Source organism: Mauremys reevesii, linkage group 5 (assembly GCF_016161935.1).
Source record: "Mauremys reevesii isolate NIE-2019 linkage group 5, ASM1616193v1, whole genome shotgun sequence".
Classification (NCBI taxonomy): domain Eukaryota; kingdom Metazoa; phylum Chordata; order Testudines; family Geoemydidae; genus Mauremys; species Mauremys reevesii.
Window position 1 is genome coordinate 119119890 of NC_052627.1, and position 17615 is coordinate 119137504.

Below are 17615 nucleotides of genomic sequence, written 5' to 3' on the forward strand. Positions count from 1 at the left end.
GAGTACACAAGTGATCCAGAAAGCACTGAAGTGGTACATTACAGCTGCATTCCATGTGAGAAGGTCATCAGATTCTGCAAGATATTAAGTGTAGTGTATGACTGGCTGTAAATGTTGGATAGTTTCTTTAACTTTTTTTCATGTTGAATTGTTATTTGTATTAATAATCAAAAGTCTAAATATAAGTAAAGTGTAGAGTGTGGAAATGATTAGTAGAACCAGAGAGAAATTAAGAGCTACAGGCAAAAAAGGTTTCTGCTGTAAATTTAAAAAAAGATGGCATAGATGAGACAGGGAAATATTGGTCTGGACAGAAGGAGCTGATGAGGAGACTACTTCAGCCAGACTGTGTTAAGGGACAGAAGGAAGCTTTCAGTAGCGGATGAGCCACTAGAGATAGAGAGGCACAGATATACAGGTGTCAAAGCACGTCAGAAAAGTTCCAGACACCTGCATAGGGGGCACAGAGTAGCTAAATGTCAAAGTCTTCACCCAGCTCAAGCAGCCAACATTAGCAGCAAGGTGGTGCCCAGGGTACATGTAGGAAAGTTGTCCTGAACTAAAACTAAACTGAAATTGTTTCAAAATGTAATCCCATTTGAATTAATGTAAGTTTGCCACAGAAATACAGCTTCATCACCAAAGGGTAGCAACAGGAAGGAAGATGACATCTGGCACTTAAAGTGAAAAGCCCTCAAAACCATTTGCATGAGCCCTTTCCCTTGTGTTAATGTAGATTTGTAGTGATTAAAATCAAAGATATTTTATTTTCAGATTAATGAAAACACACCCTTCAGGAACTTATTAGAAACTAAACATTCTAGTGTTTAGAGATGAGTTCATATCAATTGTCCTCTTTCCTGGTCATCCAGTTACCCAATGGTCAATAGAATCTGATTTTCCTAATTCAATTTAGTAGTTAAACTGCATGCTGGCCCAATGTAATGTCTCATACTTCGTGTGCACTCACTCCTGAAAATCCTGGAGAAGCATACATAGCCCCCTCACTCTGGCCCAAATGAAACACTTGCTATGAAAAAAAATACCCACTGAAATCCTTCACAAACTGCCTTAACAGATTTTGGCAAGCAAGTCCTCCTGCAGACAATTAATTCTTAAAAAAAAACCTGGAAACCTTTTAACAGAAATATTCTTGCCCCTTTCCCCTCCAAATGGAGAAAGTAGAAAAGTCCATTAAAAAGGAAAGACTAGCATCATAAAATTCAATTTGTATCTTTATATTAGAGAAAAAATGTCCACGTGAAAAATAAAACCAAGTGAAATTAATGTTGTCATTGCTGATCAGGGACTATATTAATTTTCTAGTACAGTATGTAGAAAAGTTGCTTCAGAGTTTTAATGGACAATCAGTAATTTTCCCTTAAAATTTAAAAAAACAGATTTTAAAGCTTTCTAATTATGTGTCTCTCTTTGTAATATAAAACTAGAGATATTTGCATGAAAACAAGGTATTAGTTTTTAAAAACTAATGAGCTCTGGCTTCATCTGAACCCATAATCCTCTATTTACAAGCATCACAACTGATTTATTTGGAAGTGACTCTGATAGAGGATTATAACCTTTGGTGGGGAACAAACAGCAGGAGATGAACTTTAAAAAAAACAAAAAACTAAGAAGCTGTCTTATTGTCACCAGTAAAATAACAACCCTTTTCCCAGTTGCAGAATAAATACATAGAATTATGCTATCTAAAAATGATGTTTTCTAACGTTTTCCCACAAGATATCAGCTGCTTTAACATCAGATGGCCTCAAATCTGATGTAGTTTGACATCATTTGCACTAGTTTGGCATCTAAAGGCTACAACAGAACACCACAAAAAAGGCAATTTAATAGCATTTCATACGAGCCATGACATTTTTTTTTAAAAACAGATTTGGAGCTCCCAAGTCTTATAACTTCACTAAAAAAAGATGGGCGGGGGAAAAACAATCAATGCCCAAAACTACTTTGGATTCGTCTAATAAAAAGATTACAAACTAAACATGTAGTGAATAACTGAACCATTAGCAATAAGCTGCGTGGGCTTACAAAGTAGGAAATCATGCCAGGCAAAGCTTGTGGTTTTTTATAGGATTACAAAATTAGCAGACAAAAGGGAATGCAATAGATGTAATGCATGTTGATTTCACTGAAGAGTTTGATTATGTGTATCTGACCCTTACTTGTAATTCACACTGATTTGATATGAGCACTGTCACATGAATTGAAAGTTGACTAAAATACTGTAAGCAAATGGTAGCAAAAAACAGCCAGGCATTCAGTTTGGAGGAGTGGGGTGACTAATGGATCAGTATTTTGTTTTGTCTTATTTTGGAGGACATCTTTATTCATTACCGAGAAAAGAGGGTAAGATAAGCACATCAAGTTCATGACACTCATCATCTAGCAAGTAAAACAGTGAGGCCAGGGAAATAACACAAAGGGACTTGGAAATTTGGGCAGGAAATGGAGAGAGATTTGTCATCCTAAAAAAATGCAAGTTAATATTTCTGTGGGAAAATAATCTGATACACAGATATTCAGTCTGAAGGGAAACACCTTGACTTCAATGGAGCTACAACAATAGACAGCAGCTGAAGATCTGTCCCCTGGAGAGAAGTAATGCTGAAAGAGATCACAGGCTATAGCAGAAAACAAAAGAAATATGATATGAGGTTTTGGGCTGCATAAGCAAAGGCATTCTGTCACAGAGCAGAAAGGTGATAGTCATGCTCTGCTGAAATCACACCTGGAATATTGCAACCAGTCTGGACAATATCAGAGAGATGTAAAACTGGAGGGAATTCAGAGAGAAGCAACTAAGTAATTAGGGGGTTGAAAGGATTGACTTCCTGTGTAAGGAAAGACAAAAGTAAAAGGGTTGGATAAATAATTTAGGGGACTGGGACTGTGAATCATCTAAAGGATGGAAAATCAAAGAAAAGAGGAATTGCATACCGTAGTAGAAGGGGATAAATAACTAGCAGTGATGGGGTAAAGTTAAGGAAAGGAAATTTTATTAGGCTTATCAAGAAATATTCCAATGGATTAGGCCATAGAACAGTCTCCCAGTGGAAGCCTCATGATAGACATCAACATTAGAGACATCACTAAAAATAAACAACATGGACTGGGAGGAGAACAGCAGGATACATGAAGGACTTGATGAGCTTTTACATCTTTAAACTTCCATGATCTGATGATATCACGTGGACCTCAAGAAATGCTTGTTCCTTGAGGCAGATATAGACTGGGTGAATTGTAGAGGGAGCTCTTGCCATTTGGAGGTTTGTGTGTGATTTCACTCCGTTTACCTGACAGGAAAGGTGTTCTTGGTAAGAGCCTATAGGAAGGGACTGAAGATCCCTGTAAGAGGCCTGATGCTCTGTTCCATCAAGCACTAAAGCTCTTCATTGGAGATGGAAGAAAAACTAAAAACAGAAATTTCACAAAGGTCTAAATCTCCACCAGAGCCTCCTGCTGCCTTAAAAACCTGGATGATCCCAGCATGAAATGCACCACAATTAAAGAACGGCCACTGGAAGCAGGACAGTACTGCTGACTCGATCAAGAGTTACTTTGCTTTCCTCCTCCAAAAAAGAATAGTGCAAAGTGTGTCCATTCAGACACATGTGATTTGAATTACTATGGTTATTATGAAACAAAAAATTTAAGTTTTTGGTAAATAATTAGATTTGGTGGAGACTTGCATTATCAGGACCAAAGATATGGTTGCAATGCAAAGGCAGGAATTTATAAAAATCTTCATGAGGTCTTCAAAACATGCAAGTATGAAACTATCTTGAATTCAGAGTAGGAAACAGATTTTCCAAACTGATAATAGTAGCCATATTAGAAACTGCAAATGAGTTGAAATTACTGAAGATATGCTACTAATTGCTTCATTCTGGACACACTTTAATAAACGGCACTTTCAAGAAGAAGGGTCCACCCCATTTCATCACTAAGTTTTTGATGTTTCAGAAGAAAGTCAGGGTTCTTTCACTAAACCAGATATGTGAGACCCAATTTAAAAAAACAAAAAAAAAAACCCCAACAACTTACCTTTGTTTTCTATAACATAGTTTAAAAAAGATTAGATGGCACAAAATATTTTTGAGATTATTCATCAACTCGGAATCCAGGAATTTATTGTGTCTTCATCTATAATGAGAGAGGACCTTAAGGAAGAGCTCTCTCAATATGATGATATAGAAGAAGCTGATGTTCCTTTGCCTTCATTTGGACCATTATCTGATTTTAATATTATTTTAAACTATAACAGACTATTTGAAGGTTGTCTGACTCTACGTGTGACTGCCTTGTGCATTAGGGCTGCTTTCTTTACTATTTTAACAACAGAAGAGCAGTGGGCGAGACTGGTAGCCATTAATGCAATTTCTTTCCACCCTTGAGAAGTATGAGGGGTAAGTTTCTCCCACAAAGAAGGTGAACAAGAGAAATGTCCAACTCTGGATGATGCTATACATTTCCTATATGGAAATTCTGGTAAAAAAGAACTCACTTTGTAAACTTTCTGCTGTATTTCGCTTTCATAAATGTAAATTGAGAACACATCTTAATCTTGGGGGTAAACATGAACAGTACTGGCATCTAATATGAGCATCTTTCCTCCCTTTATGAAACGCATGAAAAACAATAGATAACTGATAGCTTGAAAGCTTGTCTCTCTCACCAACAGAAGTTGGCCCAATAAAAGATATTACCTCACCCACTTTGTCTTGCTAACAGATAACCAACTCATTAAAAAGTTTAGACAGTTAATAATTCACATTAACATCTTGTGTTTATATAGTGCTTTTTATCTGAAAGGACCAGGTCTCAAGGTGTTTAACAGCCAGAGATCACCACTGAAATGGAGCCACTTACAGGGCAGAACACAGAACTTACTCAGCAAAAGCAAAGCTATGGAGCAGTTTTTAGGAAGAGACATGAATAGCTACTCCATTTCAAGAATAGGGAAATGGCCCATATCTTGTTAATTTTATTACATCACAGAATGTCAGTGAAAAAAACCCACCCAAATTCCCTATTTGGTTAGGATGCCAGCAGACACTTAGTTAATATGGTTCACAATGTGATTACAATTGTGATGCATAAGGATCTTGTGATGTGACATGGCCAGAATTTCTCAGAGCGTGAAAGCATTTGATGAGGCAAAATTGATAATTTATCAGTGCAGCTCTAGGCAAGACTGGACTCAAATGATTATATACATATTTTGTATGTAACACTGGAATTTTCTCTCTTAAACAAATGTGTTACTAATTCATGTATATCCCAATGTTAACTGAATGTTTATTTTTTTAAAATCCTATTCAGATAGCAATTTCTTGCTATTACTTTATTTGAGTGCAAATTTCTAAGACACTGACAACAGAAGAATTTCTAGTGCTCTATAAAATTCTAACAATGCAATTGATTTTTAAAAGTTAGATTGGTTGTGCATTATATTTCCTATAGGTTTTTTTTTTTTGCTCTGAAAAAATCTTACATGGAAGGGAAAATATATAATTTGTGTTTGGATTTTCAGCACAATCTACCTGCATCACTTGCTTACCCATCAATGCCATTTTTTACAATACAATCATTCCTCACTCTTCAAAATATTCCTGTTCCAAATTCCCAATTCTCATTTTATACAAAGATAATGTATAGGTAGGTAACTACTACTCTATGTGTCAAGATAGCTAATTTTACATCATTTCACTGGTAACCTAGGATTTTAATGACACCAATAAGAGGGGAAAAAACACTTCATTTGGATAGTTTGTCCTGACATTATATACTGTTAAAAACATATCACATACTTTTGCCCATACTTCTGGCCTCTGCTACCTTTAAAATCCTTATAAAGTACTTGTGAATACTTTCATTACAAGAGCACTGCAATTATTCAAACACTTTATAAGAATTGAAATGAAATCTTACATTTCCCTGGTAAAAATTATTACTGTATATTGTGATGACATTATTTAAAACCACCAATCCCTCTGCTGAAATTATGATAACTGAGCAGAGAAGATAGAAAAGTGAAGGACAGACACGGCTTTTGAAGTGTTTGATTTTGGGTTTATATTTTCTAGCCTTAAATCTGAAAAGAATAATTCATTACCCTTCTCTTTAGAATATAGCTACCTTTTGACAAGAACATGAGATTTGGCCTGAAAACCAGTGCTTACCCCACTCACAATATTATGGTATATGATGTATCTACAATACAGATTGACTGATCACTGACGGCATGTTAAAAAAAAAAATCACAGGACTTGCAACAACTATACATTTCAAATTGTTCTCAGTTCTTGACAGGATAAACATGGTGATGGAGAAAGAAGATTTGAGGCACAATTTATTTAGCTTCCAGTTGATTTGAGAATTTGATGGAGGTGGTGAGGGACAGAGAAGAAAGGGAGTGATACACATCTACCTGCTGAAGTTCCATATTGAACTCTCAAAGGGCAGACTGAAGAATTTCCATTGTGGAAATTACTCCAATTTTACTTAGCCTCCCAAGCAAACCCAAAACACATTTTAGATTTATCTTCTGCCTTAATTATACTTCATAAAATGCCATAGATATTGTTTATTCATTAATCATTTGAGAATTAGTATATTTAGGACTGAGCCCTGTGGAGTGAAGAGTAGCTCCTGCATCTCAACTCCTATTACAGGAATATAGAAGGAGGCATCCAGCATCCTTGCAGCATAGGAGCCTTAAAAAAACAAAACCAAAACACCCCCCCAAAAAACCCCCACTTTCTGATTTTAAGTCAGCTTGGTAAACCTTAGACCTGTGGTTATCTTTGGAATTACATTGACGCAATCGGGCTGAGACTAGGCTAGCTCAAAATGGATCTCAAATTAGGATTATTGAACACCAATGACATGCACAAACCAAACACCACATGCAGAACTCCTGATGATCCCCATAACTTCACACACATTTTCATGTTATTCACCAGTTTGAATATATAAAAAGAAACTCAACAACTTTAAGAAGTACTTTACAAGGGTAATTTAACTGCCTGTAGAATGGCACATACATAATTTGTACATCCATTTAGTCTGGGGGTGGCCAACCTGTGGCTCAAGAACCACATGCAGCTCTTCAGAGGTTAATATGCGGCTCCTTGTATAGGCACCGACTCCGGGGCTGGAGCTACAGGCGCCAACTTTCCAATGTGCCAGGGGGTGCTCACTGCTCAACCCTGGCTCTGCCACAGGCCCTGCCCCACTCCACCCCTTCCCAAGCCTGCCGTGCCCTCGCTCCTCCCCCTCCAAGCCTCCTGCACGCCACGAAACAGCTGATCGGAAGGTGCGGGGAAGGAGGGCGAGGTGCTGATCAGTGGGGCTGTCAGTGGGTGGGAGGCACTGGGAGTGGGGCAGAGAGGAGCTGATGGGGGGCTGCTGACATATTACTGTGGCTCTTTAGCAACATACACTGGTAAATTCTGGCTCTCTCTCCCAGGCTCAGGTTGGCCACCCCTAATCTAGTCTTTCTATTAAAGCCAACTCTTTAGCTATTACAGGTAACAGGGCAGAGTAGGGAGAGGTAGAAGTGAAGGGTGAACAACAGTATTTAGAGCAGTATGACAGGGCAGTAAGTACCTTTCTAACAGAGAGAGATTTAGCTGGACTAAAGGCCTGCTCTGTGAGATCGAGCCCTTCAATAGTTTCCGTACAGTCTGAGAGGGGAGCATCCTGCAACAGTAAATTGAGTAAACAGAGCAAACCAAGCCCAGGCTTTAACATATCAACCATGAGCATTATGTGACACTAGTTATAAACATGCAGAGAAACAGTAAATGGTAGATAAAATAGCAATGATAATGAACTGACATGCACACAAATATATCACAGACTGAAAAATGCTATGTTCATGATATGACTAGTCAAACTTCATAAAGTGCATCAGAAAATACTTATCTACTGCCAATTATATTAAAAACTTACATCTCAGTAAATGTGAGTAAGTCATTAGAGTGTGCACTTCGCTGAGCAACTGTATAGAGAGCACTTTAAACTCTTATTTTGAATAATTAAAAAAAGTCTATTTACTTAGTGCACCAAAGACAGTATTTTTAGCTTAATGATTTTATTGTTGATGTACAATACCAATAGTATTTTTCTTTTTTAATTGATCTCCAAATAAATTGTCAAGTTATCAGAATATATTCAATACACACTATTACACAAAATTGATTCGCTATTTCCAATATCTTATATTTTAAAAGTACATTAACTTGAAAAATATCCAAGTTGTCACAAAGCCTGACTAGTTTTGAGCAAGATTCTATCCCATATAAATAGCCTTTTCAAATTTTCATGCACTACGTTCAGCCATAAATCAAAGAGCATCTCTCACAGACATGCTTCAGCTGCACTAGTAAAGCCTCTTACATTTCTGACCCTGAGCACTCTCACAAAGACAATGGTGTGTTATCTCTAACACTTACCTTATAAACAGTTACTCTCTGCCAATTAAAGAATAATGTTATAGTGACATATTAGGTGACAGTAGAGGACACCAGACATTAACTTTAAGATTATATTTTATGGCACTCTGTGTTCTCACCTGTACAAGACTCCTGTCCACTACTACCCCACAAAGAACCTGTGACTGAGGACCAGCGGTTTTAATATCCTGTAAGTTTTGCTCTCGGATCTGTGAAGAAAACAGCAGGATAAATACATGTGAACAGTAGACAAACCCGTTTTATCCACTCAGTTTGTGTGTGGGGGGGGGGAGGGGCGAGAGACCAAACAAACCAAACCAAACCCTTTTTCAGCTAGGTTTTAGGGACAGATCCCGAGTTGGCATAAATTATCATAGCTCTATGGATGTCAATGGAGCTGAGACAATTTACACTAGCTGAAGATGTACCCCCAGGATTCTATTGATCTAGATTAGTTTGGTATCTAGGTACCAAAGCATGCATTTGCCTTCCTTTTACATGGTAAAAGTAGACTGATCAGGTAGCAGAGAAAGACAGTTCAGAAGGGCATCAGAGCATTCTGGATCAGTCTTTTACCATGTTCAACCTTTTAGTGTCCACACATTCCATAACCACACCACACAGAGAGTAATTCGAAAACTGACAGAAAGTGCTACTAAAGTAGAATAATAGAAATGTAGGGCCGGAAGGGACCTTGGGAGGTCATCTTGTCCAGCTGAGGCAGAACCAAGTAAACCTTGATCATCCCCTGACTGGTGTTTGTCTAACCTGTTCTTAAAACCTTCCAGTGACAGGGAATGCACAACCTCACTTGGAGGCCTATACCAGGGCTTAACTAACCTTTGTAGCTACAAAGTATGTGTGCATGCGCATATTTAATTATATACACCTCTACCTCGATATTATGCAATCCGATAAAACACTAATTCGGATATAACGCAGTAAAGCAGTGCTCCGGGGGAGCGGGGCTGCGCACTCCGGTGGATCAAAGCAAGTTCAATATAATGCAGTTTCACCTATAACGCGGTAAGATTTTTTGGCTCCCGAGGACAGCGTTATATAGAGGTAGAGGTGTGTGTGTGTTTATAAAAAACCTTAATCTCCCTTGCTGCAAATTAAGCCCATTAAACCTAAGCCTATATTCAGTGGACATGGAGCACAACTGATCACCATCCTCTTTATAACGGCCAGTAACACATTGGAAGAGTGTTTTCAGGACCCTCCTCAACCTTCTTTTCTCAAGACTAAACATTTCCTCGTATGTCAGGTTTTTTAAACCTTTTATAATTTTTGTTGCTCTCCTCAGCACTCTCTCCAGTTTATCCACATCTTTCCTAAAGCGTGGTGCCCAGAAGTGGACACACTACTCTGGCTGAGGCCTCGCCAAGGCTGAGTAGACTGGAACAATTACCTTCTGTGTCTTATATACACAATATTCCTGTTAATATTAATACCCCAGATTGATATTAGCCTTTTTCGCAACTGCATCACATTGACTCATTCAATTTCTGATCTACTATCATCCCCAGATCCTTTTCTGATGTACTAATACCTAGTCAGTTATTTCCCATTTGTAGTTGTGAAATTTATTTTTCCTTCCCAGATGTAGTACTTTATACTTGTCTTCACTGAATTTCATCTTGTTGATTTCAGACCAGTTCTAAAATTTGTCAAGGTTGTTTTGAATTTTGATCCTGTCTTCCAAAGTGCTTGCGACCAATCCCAGTTTGGTGTTATCTACAAATTCTGTAAGCACACTCTCCACTCCACTTTTCAAGTCATTAATGGAAATATTAACTAGTACCAGACCCAGAACAGACTCTTGCTGGATCCCACTAGAGATTTTTCCCCACCCCTGTTTGACAGAAAACCTTTGATAACTACTCTTTGATCTTTCAAGCAATTTTGTACTTACCTGATAGTAATTTAATCTAGACCACATTTCCCAAATTTGCTTATGAGAATGTTGTGGATTACGTCAAAAGCATTACTAAAAATCAAGATACATCACATCTATAGCTTTCCCCCATCCACTAGGCTAGTAACCCTGTCAAAGAAGGAAATTAGATTGGTTTGGCATGATTTGTTCTTGACAAATCCATGTGGCTATTACTATAATTCTACTATCCTCAAGATACGTACAAATTGATTAATTAATAACAATACTCTTTACCACCTCAATTTACAATCCAAACTTTGACAGTGGCAGCTATACTTTTGAAGTGGATGTTAATGAGTACATTCGTTCGAGAATGCAAAATCCCTCATTTGCATGTGCATGAATGGATATTTTTGAATGCAAACATCAGTTAATTGCACAAAGAAGTATCCATCTGTGTATCTAAATACAAATGCTCTCTTTTATGTCTTCAATGTCTGAAAGCTCTTTCCTTACTCCACGATGTGGGAACAGAAATAAAGTAATTCCTCAACTTGAATGTCTTGTGAGGGCAATGAAACCATAATTGCTGACCCAGCATGCAACATTTCTAAAGTAGTTTGGAGTGCTGTTTCTAAAGCTGCAGAAGAGGATGCATTTAGAGGGATTCACTTGTGATTGCATGGATGAGAAATGGATATTCATCTTAAAGTTATGTTGTAAACAAAAGAGACTATCCATCTTATCATCAACACCTAAGATTATTAAAACTGAAAAAATTGAAAATCCTATTCCCACATTTCTATTTATATTCTCGGTTTACTCCTTGCATTTATCTTGACTGGGGCAATGAAAACTCATGAAATCAGTTTTACTTCTGGTTTTGGTTGGTTTCACTTTCAGGTTTTTAGCACCACAGTGGAAATGTTCATTTAACAATTGTTTTCACTTCGTTTCTTTTTAACTGTGGAGACATTTTTATTGATTTTAGGTTTTATAAACATTAAAAAAAATTTTTAGACCAAGTTTAAGTTGACAGTTTCCGTGACAGTTTTTGCAAAAAGGTAAGAGAGTCTTATTCCACATATTCTTTCTATTGTCAGTTGCAAGTTTATTAGCAATTCTGTTTCTCCAAATATATTTTATAGTGGAAAGCAGGAACCTAGAATATAATTTGTTTTGGCACTGCACTTCTAGTTACTTGAACCTTATGCTGACAGTTCTTTGTATTATTTAGTAGAACTGGGACTATTACAGAGCAGATACTTCAGAAGAGTCAGGGTATTCGAGCTCCTTATATAAAGTTTTGTCTATGCAATCTAGTCTACCTCTGACCTTTACCTCTGTCTGAAATACTGCTTCCAAAACCAGGGTTTCCATAAATTATTTGTTTTGGACAAGACCAACAAATCTACCATCTACGTTGCTACACAAAAATGTTTAATATTGTTCTTAGAGTACAATTTTTTGATGACTGGATTGCTGCCAAATACCAAACCCAATAAAACCCACACAGCTCCCACAGGAAGAGCAGATTATAAAAACTTGAAACCTAAGTATGTGAAGGACTCTACGTGACAAGTTCAACTATCATTTAACAAGCCAAGGGCTTTCAAAAGAAGGCATGTTCACACAGAAAATAATGTACCATTAGCATGAGAAACTCAACATAACGAGTATCAACATCTGCCTACTTGAATATTTCACATGTATAGATTTCGGTTTCAAGATTTATGCCTTTGAGATTGGTTAAATTGCACTGGACTTTCCATATTAAACAGTGACCATTCCACAACGCTGCTGGGACAAAGATGATAGCTCTATCCTTAACCCTAAACAGACTCTCCTTTAGCACTAAACAGTGTTTATGCCAGTAACCTTTTACAAGATTTTACCTGCACAAACTCCCTTTTCCAATAGTGGCATCAACTAACAGCACCAGCAACAGCAATTAGAGGCAAGTTAGCCCATTACTAATTTTTGCTAACAGATTGCCAACATATGTTTATACTTTTGCAAGAATGGAAGCTAAATAGGATGATCCAAACCCCTTCCTCATAGAAGACCAGTAGTAACATTTAAAGTTAATTTCACACAGGGACTGGAATTCAAACCACTAGACCATTTTAAAATGGTTAATATCTGGCTCAACTGATCTGGGAGGAGGGGGAGAACCACACCTTGCCTAATCACAGCCCAATTATAAAGCAACGTCCAAAGACTGGCGGATCTATATTTCTGTGCTTTAGTTTTAAATTGACAAAGGTTTGGAAATATTTTGCAAATAATTTTAATATGAGCAGAAGCCTTTTTAGAATACATATTTAGCTAATCCCATCCCTAAAAAGCCCCCCAAACAAAAAACAAACAAAAAAATCACAGCACTACCATGATGACTGATCATTTTCCCCTACTCTTTTTCTGTCTTGTCTATTTAAATTGTGAACGCTTCAGGGCAGGGACTGTACATTGCTTAGCTCATGTTCTTGGTTGGCCCCCAGGCTCTATCACAATTAACAATAAACAGCCACATCATGTATGTGGCTCAATTCTGGACCCTACCTTCTGAAAAAGAGTCTGCCTGGAATTTTATAACTTAATAGCAGACACAGAAGCTGGCCAAACAGTAATAAGTTTGTCATGGAGGTCACCGATTCCGTGACTTCCCGTGACTTCTACAGAGGCTGGCGCGCCTGACCTGGAGGCTGCCAGAGCAGCTCAGGTAGCCCCTACGCCATGTGCACCAGCCGCTGCTGCAGCAGTCTCAGGCCCTCCTGCTCCCCAGGGCTCAGGGCTGGGGGTGCAGGGAGGTGCTTACCTGGGGGGAGGGTTCCCTGGAAGGGCGACAGAAACTCCCCTCCCTCAACTCCTAGCTCCATATGCTGCTGCCGCCGTCTCAGGCACTGCCCCCGTGACTTCCACTGGCCGCAGTTCCCAGCCAATGAAAGCTGCAGAACCAGGGCTTGGGGCGAGGCGTAGCGGAGGCAGCACGTGGAGCTAAGAGCTGGGGTTGCCACTTCCCTGGAGCCAGGCAGGGAGCCTGCCCTAGGCCCCCCTTCACCACCACCGAGCAATGCTGGCTATTCCTAATAACCCTATTCTAACTCCAGGTGCTTACACACTGATTATTTAATAATTTGTTCCAGTTCCTTTCCAGGTATTGAAGTTAGGCTGATTAGTTTATAATTCCCCATGGCCTCTTTTTCTCCCTTCTTAAATATAGGTACTATGTTTACCCTTCTCCAGTCCTCTGGGAACCCAGCCATCCTCCAGGAGTTCTCAAAGATAATTGCTGATGGTTCCAAGATTGCTTCAGCTAGTTTCACATGTAACCTGGGATGAATTTAATCAGGTCCTATCGACTTGAACACATCTAACTTATCTAAATATTCTTTAACCTTTCCCTATTTTGGCTTGCGTTCCTCCCCGTCTTGTTCTTAATATTAACTGTACTGAGCATCTAGTCACCATTAATTTTCTTAGCAAAGACTGAAGCAAACAGGCATTAAACACCTCATTTTTCTTGATGTCATAAGTTATTAGCTCTCCTTCCCCGCTGAGTAGAAGAGATACACTTTGTTTCATCTTTCTCTTGCTCCTAGTGTACTTAAAGAACCTCTTCTTAATTGCCTTTTATGTCCCTTTCTAGTTGTACCTCATTTTGTGCCTTAGCCTTTCTGATCTTGTTCCTACATGCTAGTACTATACTTTTGTACTCCTACACAAAGTGGAAACATGGACAAATTGATGAGAATTCCTTTTTGGATTTTTAGGTCATTGAAGAGCTCCTGGTGGAGTCGTATTGGATTCTTATTACCCTTCCTATCTTTCCTTCACATTGGAACAGTTTGCAGTTGCATGTTTAATGTTGTCTCGAGGAAGTGCCAGCTCTCCTGAACTCCTTTTTCTATTAGATTTTCTTCTCATGGGACCTTACCTACCATTTATCTGAATTTGTTAAAAGAAAAAAAAAAGTAGCCTTTAAGTCCCCTGTCCTTATTCTGCTGTTCTCACTCCTTCCTTTCTCTAGGACTATGAAAGCTATCATTTAATGATCACTTTCACCCAAACTGCCTTCCACCTTCAGATTCACCACCAAATCCTCCCTGTTGATCAGAATCAAGTCTAAAATGTTTATCTCCCTGGTTAAGTCCGTTCTGGAACAAGAAGTTGTTCCCCACTGCATTCCAAGAACTTACTGGAAATTTTATCTTTTGCCATATTACTTTTCTAACAAATGTCAGGGCAGTTACAGTCTCCCATTAGTATCAGCTTTTGTATTTTGGATATTTCTGTTGTTTGTTCTAGAAATCCCTCATCCACTTCCTCTTCCTGATCTTGTGGTCTATGGCAGACCCCTACCAGAATGTTACCTCTATTTTTAACCCTCTTTATCTTAACCAAGAAGCTTTCAGCTTGTCTGCCTTCCACCTCCTTCTGGACCGCAGAAGGAGCTTATTATATATTTTTGATGTATAATGCAATGCCGCCTCCCTTTTTACTCTGCCTGTCCTTCCTGATCAAGCTATACCCCTTTATACCAATATTCCAGTCATTAAACTTATCATACCAAGTTCCTGTGATGCCAATTAAGTCATATTTTAGCTTATGTACTAATACTTCCTGTTCATTCCCCATACTTTTTACATTTGAGTACAGACGACCCCCAGGTTACGCAAACCTGACTTACTTATCCGCACTTAACAGAAAAAGTTCATAAGCTAGCAATAGGGGTTGGGTTTTTTTTTTGTTTTTGTTTTTTGTTTTTTTTCAAATAATGGTCGAATATACGTTTCCGACTTACGCAAAATTCAAGTTACACAAGGTGTTCCGGAATGGAATGCTTGCGTAAGTCGGGGAGCATCTGTACAGACATCTAAGATGTTGGGCAGATTCCCCCACTAATTTCTCTCTTGTAATTTTCCATGTTCTCCCCACCCCCGCACATCTAACCCTCTGGTATGATCATTTTTTTTGTATACTTACCTGTGGGCTTTTATCACATGCCCCCTTTGAACCTAGTTTAAAGCCCTCCTTGGCTCAAAGGGAGCAGGTGACAAAAGACTACTGAGCTTAGTTCAAGAATATATAGTGACTGTTTCTGCCTCTAGTTATCATGGTGAGGACAATGCAGAAGCCATGCTTTTGATTTCTGCAAGACCTTATGACAACAAAAATTATTAGCTGTTTACAAGTATGCAATTTAAATAAAATGATGGCAAATTAAATTATTTAACAGCAGTTACAAACCTTGTTCCTCATTTCTTGGACCTCCTTTGGGTTAGTGTTCAATGGAACAAACAGGTTAGGGACAGCAGAGGTGGCAGTTCTATGTCCATCCTCTTTAGTCCACTGCAATGCCAAGAACAGTTCAATAGTCAGAATTGCTGTAATGGCAAGGAATATTAATAGCAGCAAATTTATATAACAACTGATCATGCGTTCTATATAAATGCAGAAAACTGAATCAATGGTTACATTCTATTCCTTTATAAGAGCACTTAACTCATACACTTCTTCAGTGGTAACAGAGTCAGAAAAGGAATTAAAATAAATGTCTACAGAGACACTATCAACTAGAATATCATTTCCATCTCCAAACCTTTGCACTTATTGTTACATGTAACACCAGTGATTACTGAAGCGCAAGTAAGTTTATTAGCAGTTCATTTTTCTGTGAATTTGACAGCACCACATAACTAGACAGGTTCAACATTTTCCCTGTGTACTTTGTTTCTCCCTTGCTGAAGAGACCCTTAGCAATAAAGGAGACAAAAATCCCTTAATACTTATTTTTAAAAGGAAAAATTAAAGAAAAAGGCATTTCAAGATATGCTATGCAAAGGGTTGTCTCAATTTTTTTTTAAATTAGGTAATTTTTTCTAAAATTGAGTTGACAGTGTCCCTTTAAATCACAGGGGAAAAAAATCGACCTAGATAAAGTTAAGATAAAGCTATAAGTGTTTTTAAATCCTAGTATGGTCATATTCACCTTCACATTTTCTCTTTGAATACTAAAATGAGAGCGAAATCATTGATTCAATCCTCTGATACTCAACAAACATCAAAGCAAACTGAAAGCATAAGATGACAGGAGTGTGAAAAGCAATGTGATGTCACTAACCAGGTTTAGTGAATGATTTTGTACTGTGAAGCAAGAGTGGGCATCACCAAAGTTTTGCATTAAAACAAACTACTGCATTAGAATATACTGTGTTTTCAGAATTGTTTCTGTACAGATAAATAGCTGTATCAATACAGCAGCCTAGGGGAACAGTTTGGTGATGTCGAATATTTTATATAACTTATATAGCTCAAAAGATTACAAAAATATCCCAAACACAAACTTAAAGCGCTTCATGGGCTCTTCACAGAAGGTTGTTTTACATGGTCATTGCATCTAGTATGTTGACAGGGTTTCTGTGCCACAACACTAAAGCTTTTTCTCTTTACCTCTGATTCATCAAATGCAATATCTCAACAATTCTCAATTGTTATTGCATAGAAAATGCATTGAACATTTAAAACAAACCTGTTTTAGAGAGCAAATGCTATGCATTTTTCTGAGTAATTTTGAGAGACAATAAGATAGCCAGAAATTGTAAAACTTTAAAAAGCAAACAGAATTTAAAAATGTTTTGCACTGTAAAGAAAAAAATGGAATGAACATGGAGCTGTGGAATACTCACTGATGATTATCTTCTTAGATAAAAATTAATCCAGCTTTTTATTAAAGATAATTTTAGTCAAAAACATTAAAATATGAAAACAACCTCAGTACAGCAAACTGTTTTCTTTTTAAATTAAGAAAAAGCATTAAAAAATTAAGTACACAAACCTGGGACATTGTAAGAATTTTCTATTGCTCCAGCACAATAGCTAAACAATATTAATTTTTGAGTCAGGATTTTACTTCAAATGTCTACTGATTATTTCAGATATTAAATAATTTGATTATGTTGTATGTGAACGAAGATTAAAAAATTAAGAGTATTGCTCTAAATATGTATGTATGTATGTGGAATTTTTTTTTCCATGGCAGTACTGCTTAATATAGAGCTGAAGGTAGCAAGTATGTATTGACTACTTATTTCTGTAAACAAACTTTTAAAAACCAAACAACAAAAAGCCATCACACATACACAGAACCTCTTCTCTGTTTTCTTCAGGGCTTTCTAGATGATACACTATACTCTTGCTTAAGAGTACATACATTCCCTGATTAATAAGTCTGTAAGAGAAAAATACCAACC

At 37.7% G+C, this 17615-nt stretch overlaps 1 protein-coding gene across 17 annotated transcripts in view; it reads right to left on the reverse strand.

Moving 5' to 3' along the window:
- The window catches only part of ADD1 (adducin 1), a 125086-nt gene that overhangs the window by 18350 nt on the left and 89121 nt on the right, over nt 1–17615 (reverse strand). For 11 of the 17 annotated variants that reach the window (XM_039540033.1, XM_039540031.1, XM_039540035.1 and 8 more), the window contains 3 exons: nt 15613–15714; nt 8603–8692; nt 7636–7728 (listed from right to left, as the gene is read on the reverse strand). In XM_039540033.1, coding sequence (XP_039395967.1) covers nt 7636–7728; nt 8603–8692; nt 15613–15714 — 285 coding nt within the window. The remainder of the gene's footprint in view (nt 1–7635; nt 7729–8602; nt 8693–15612; nt 15715–17615) is intronic. The other 6 variants (XM_039540036.1, XM_039540034.1, XM_039540042.1 and 3 more) reach the window with 1 other exon arrangement.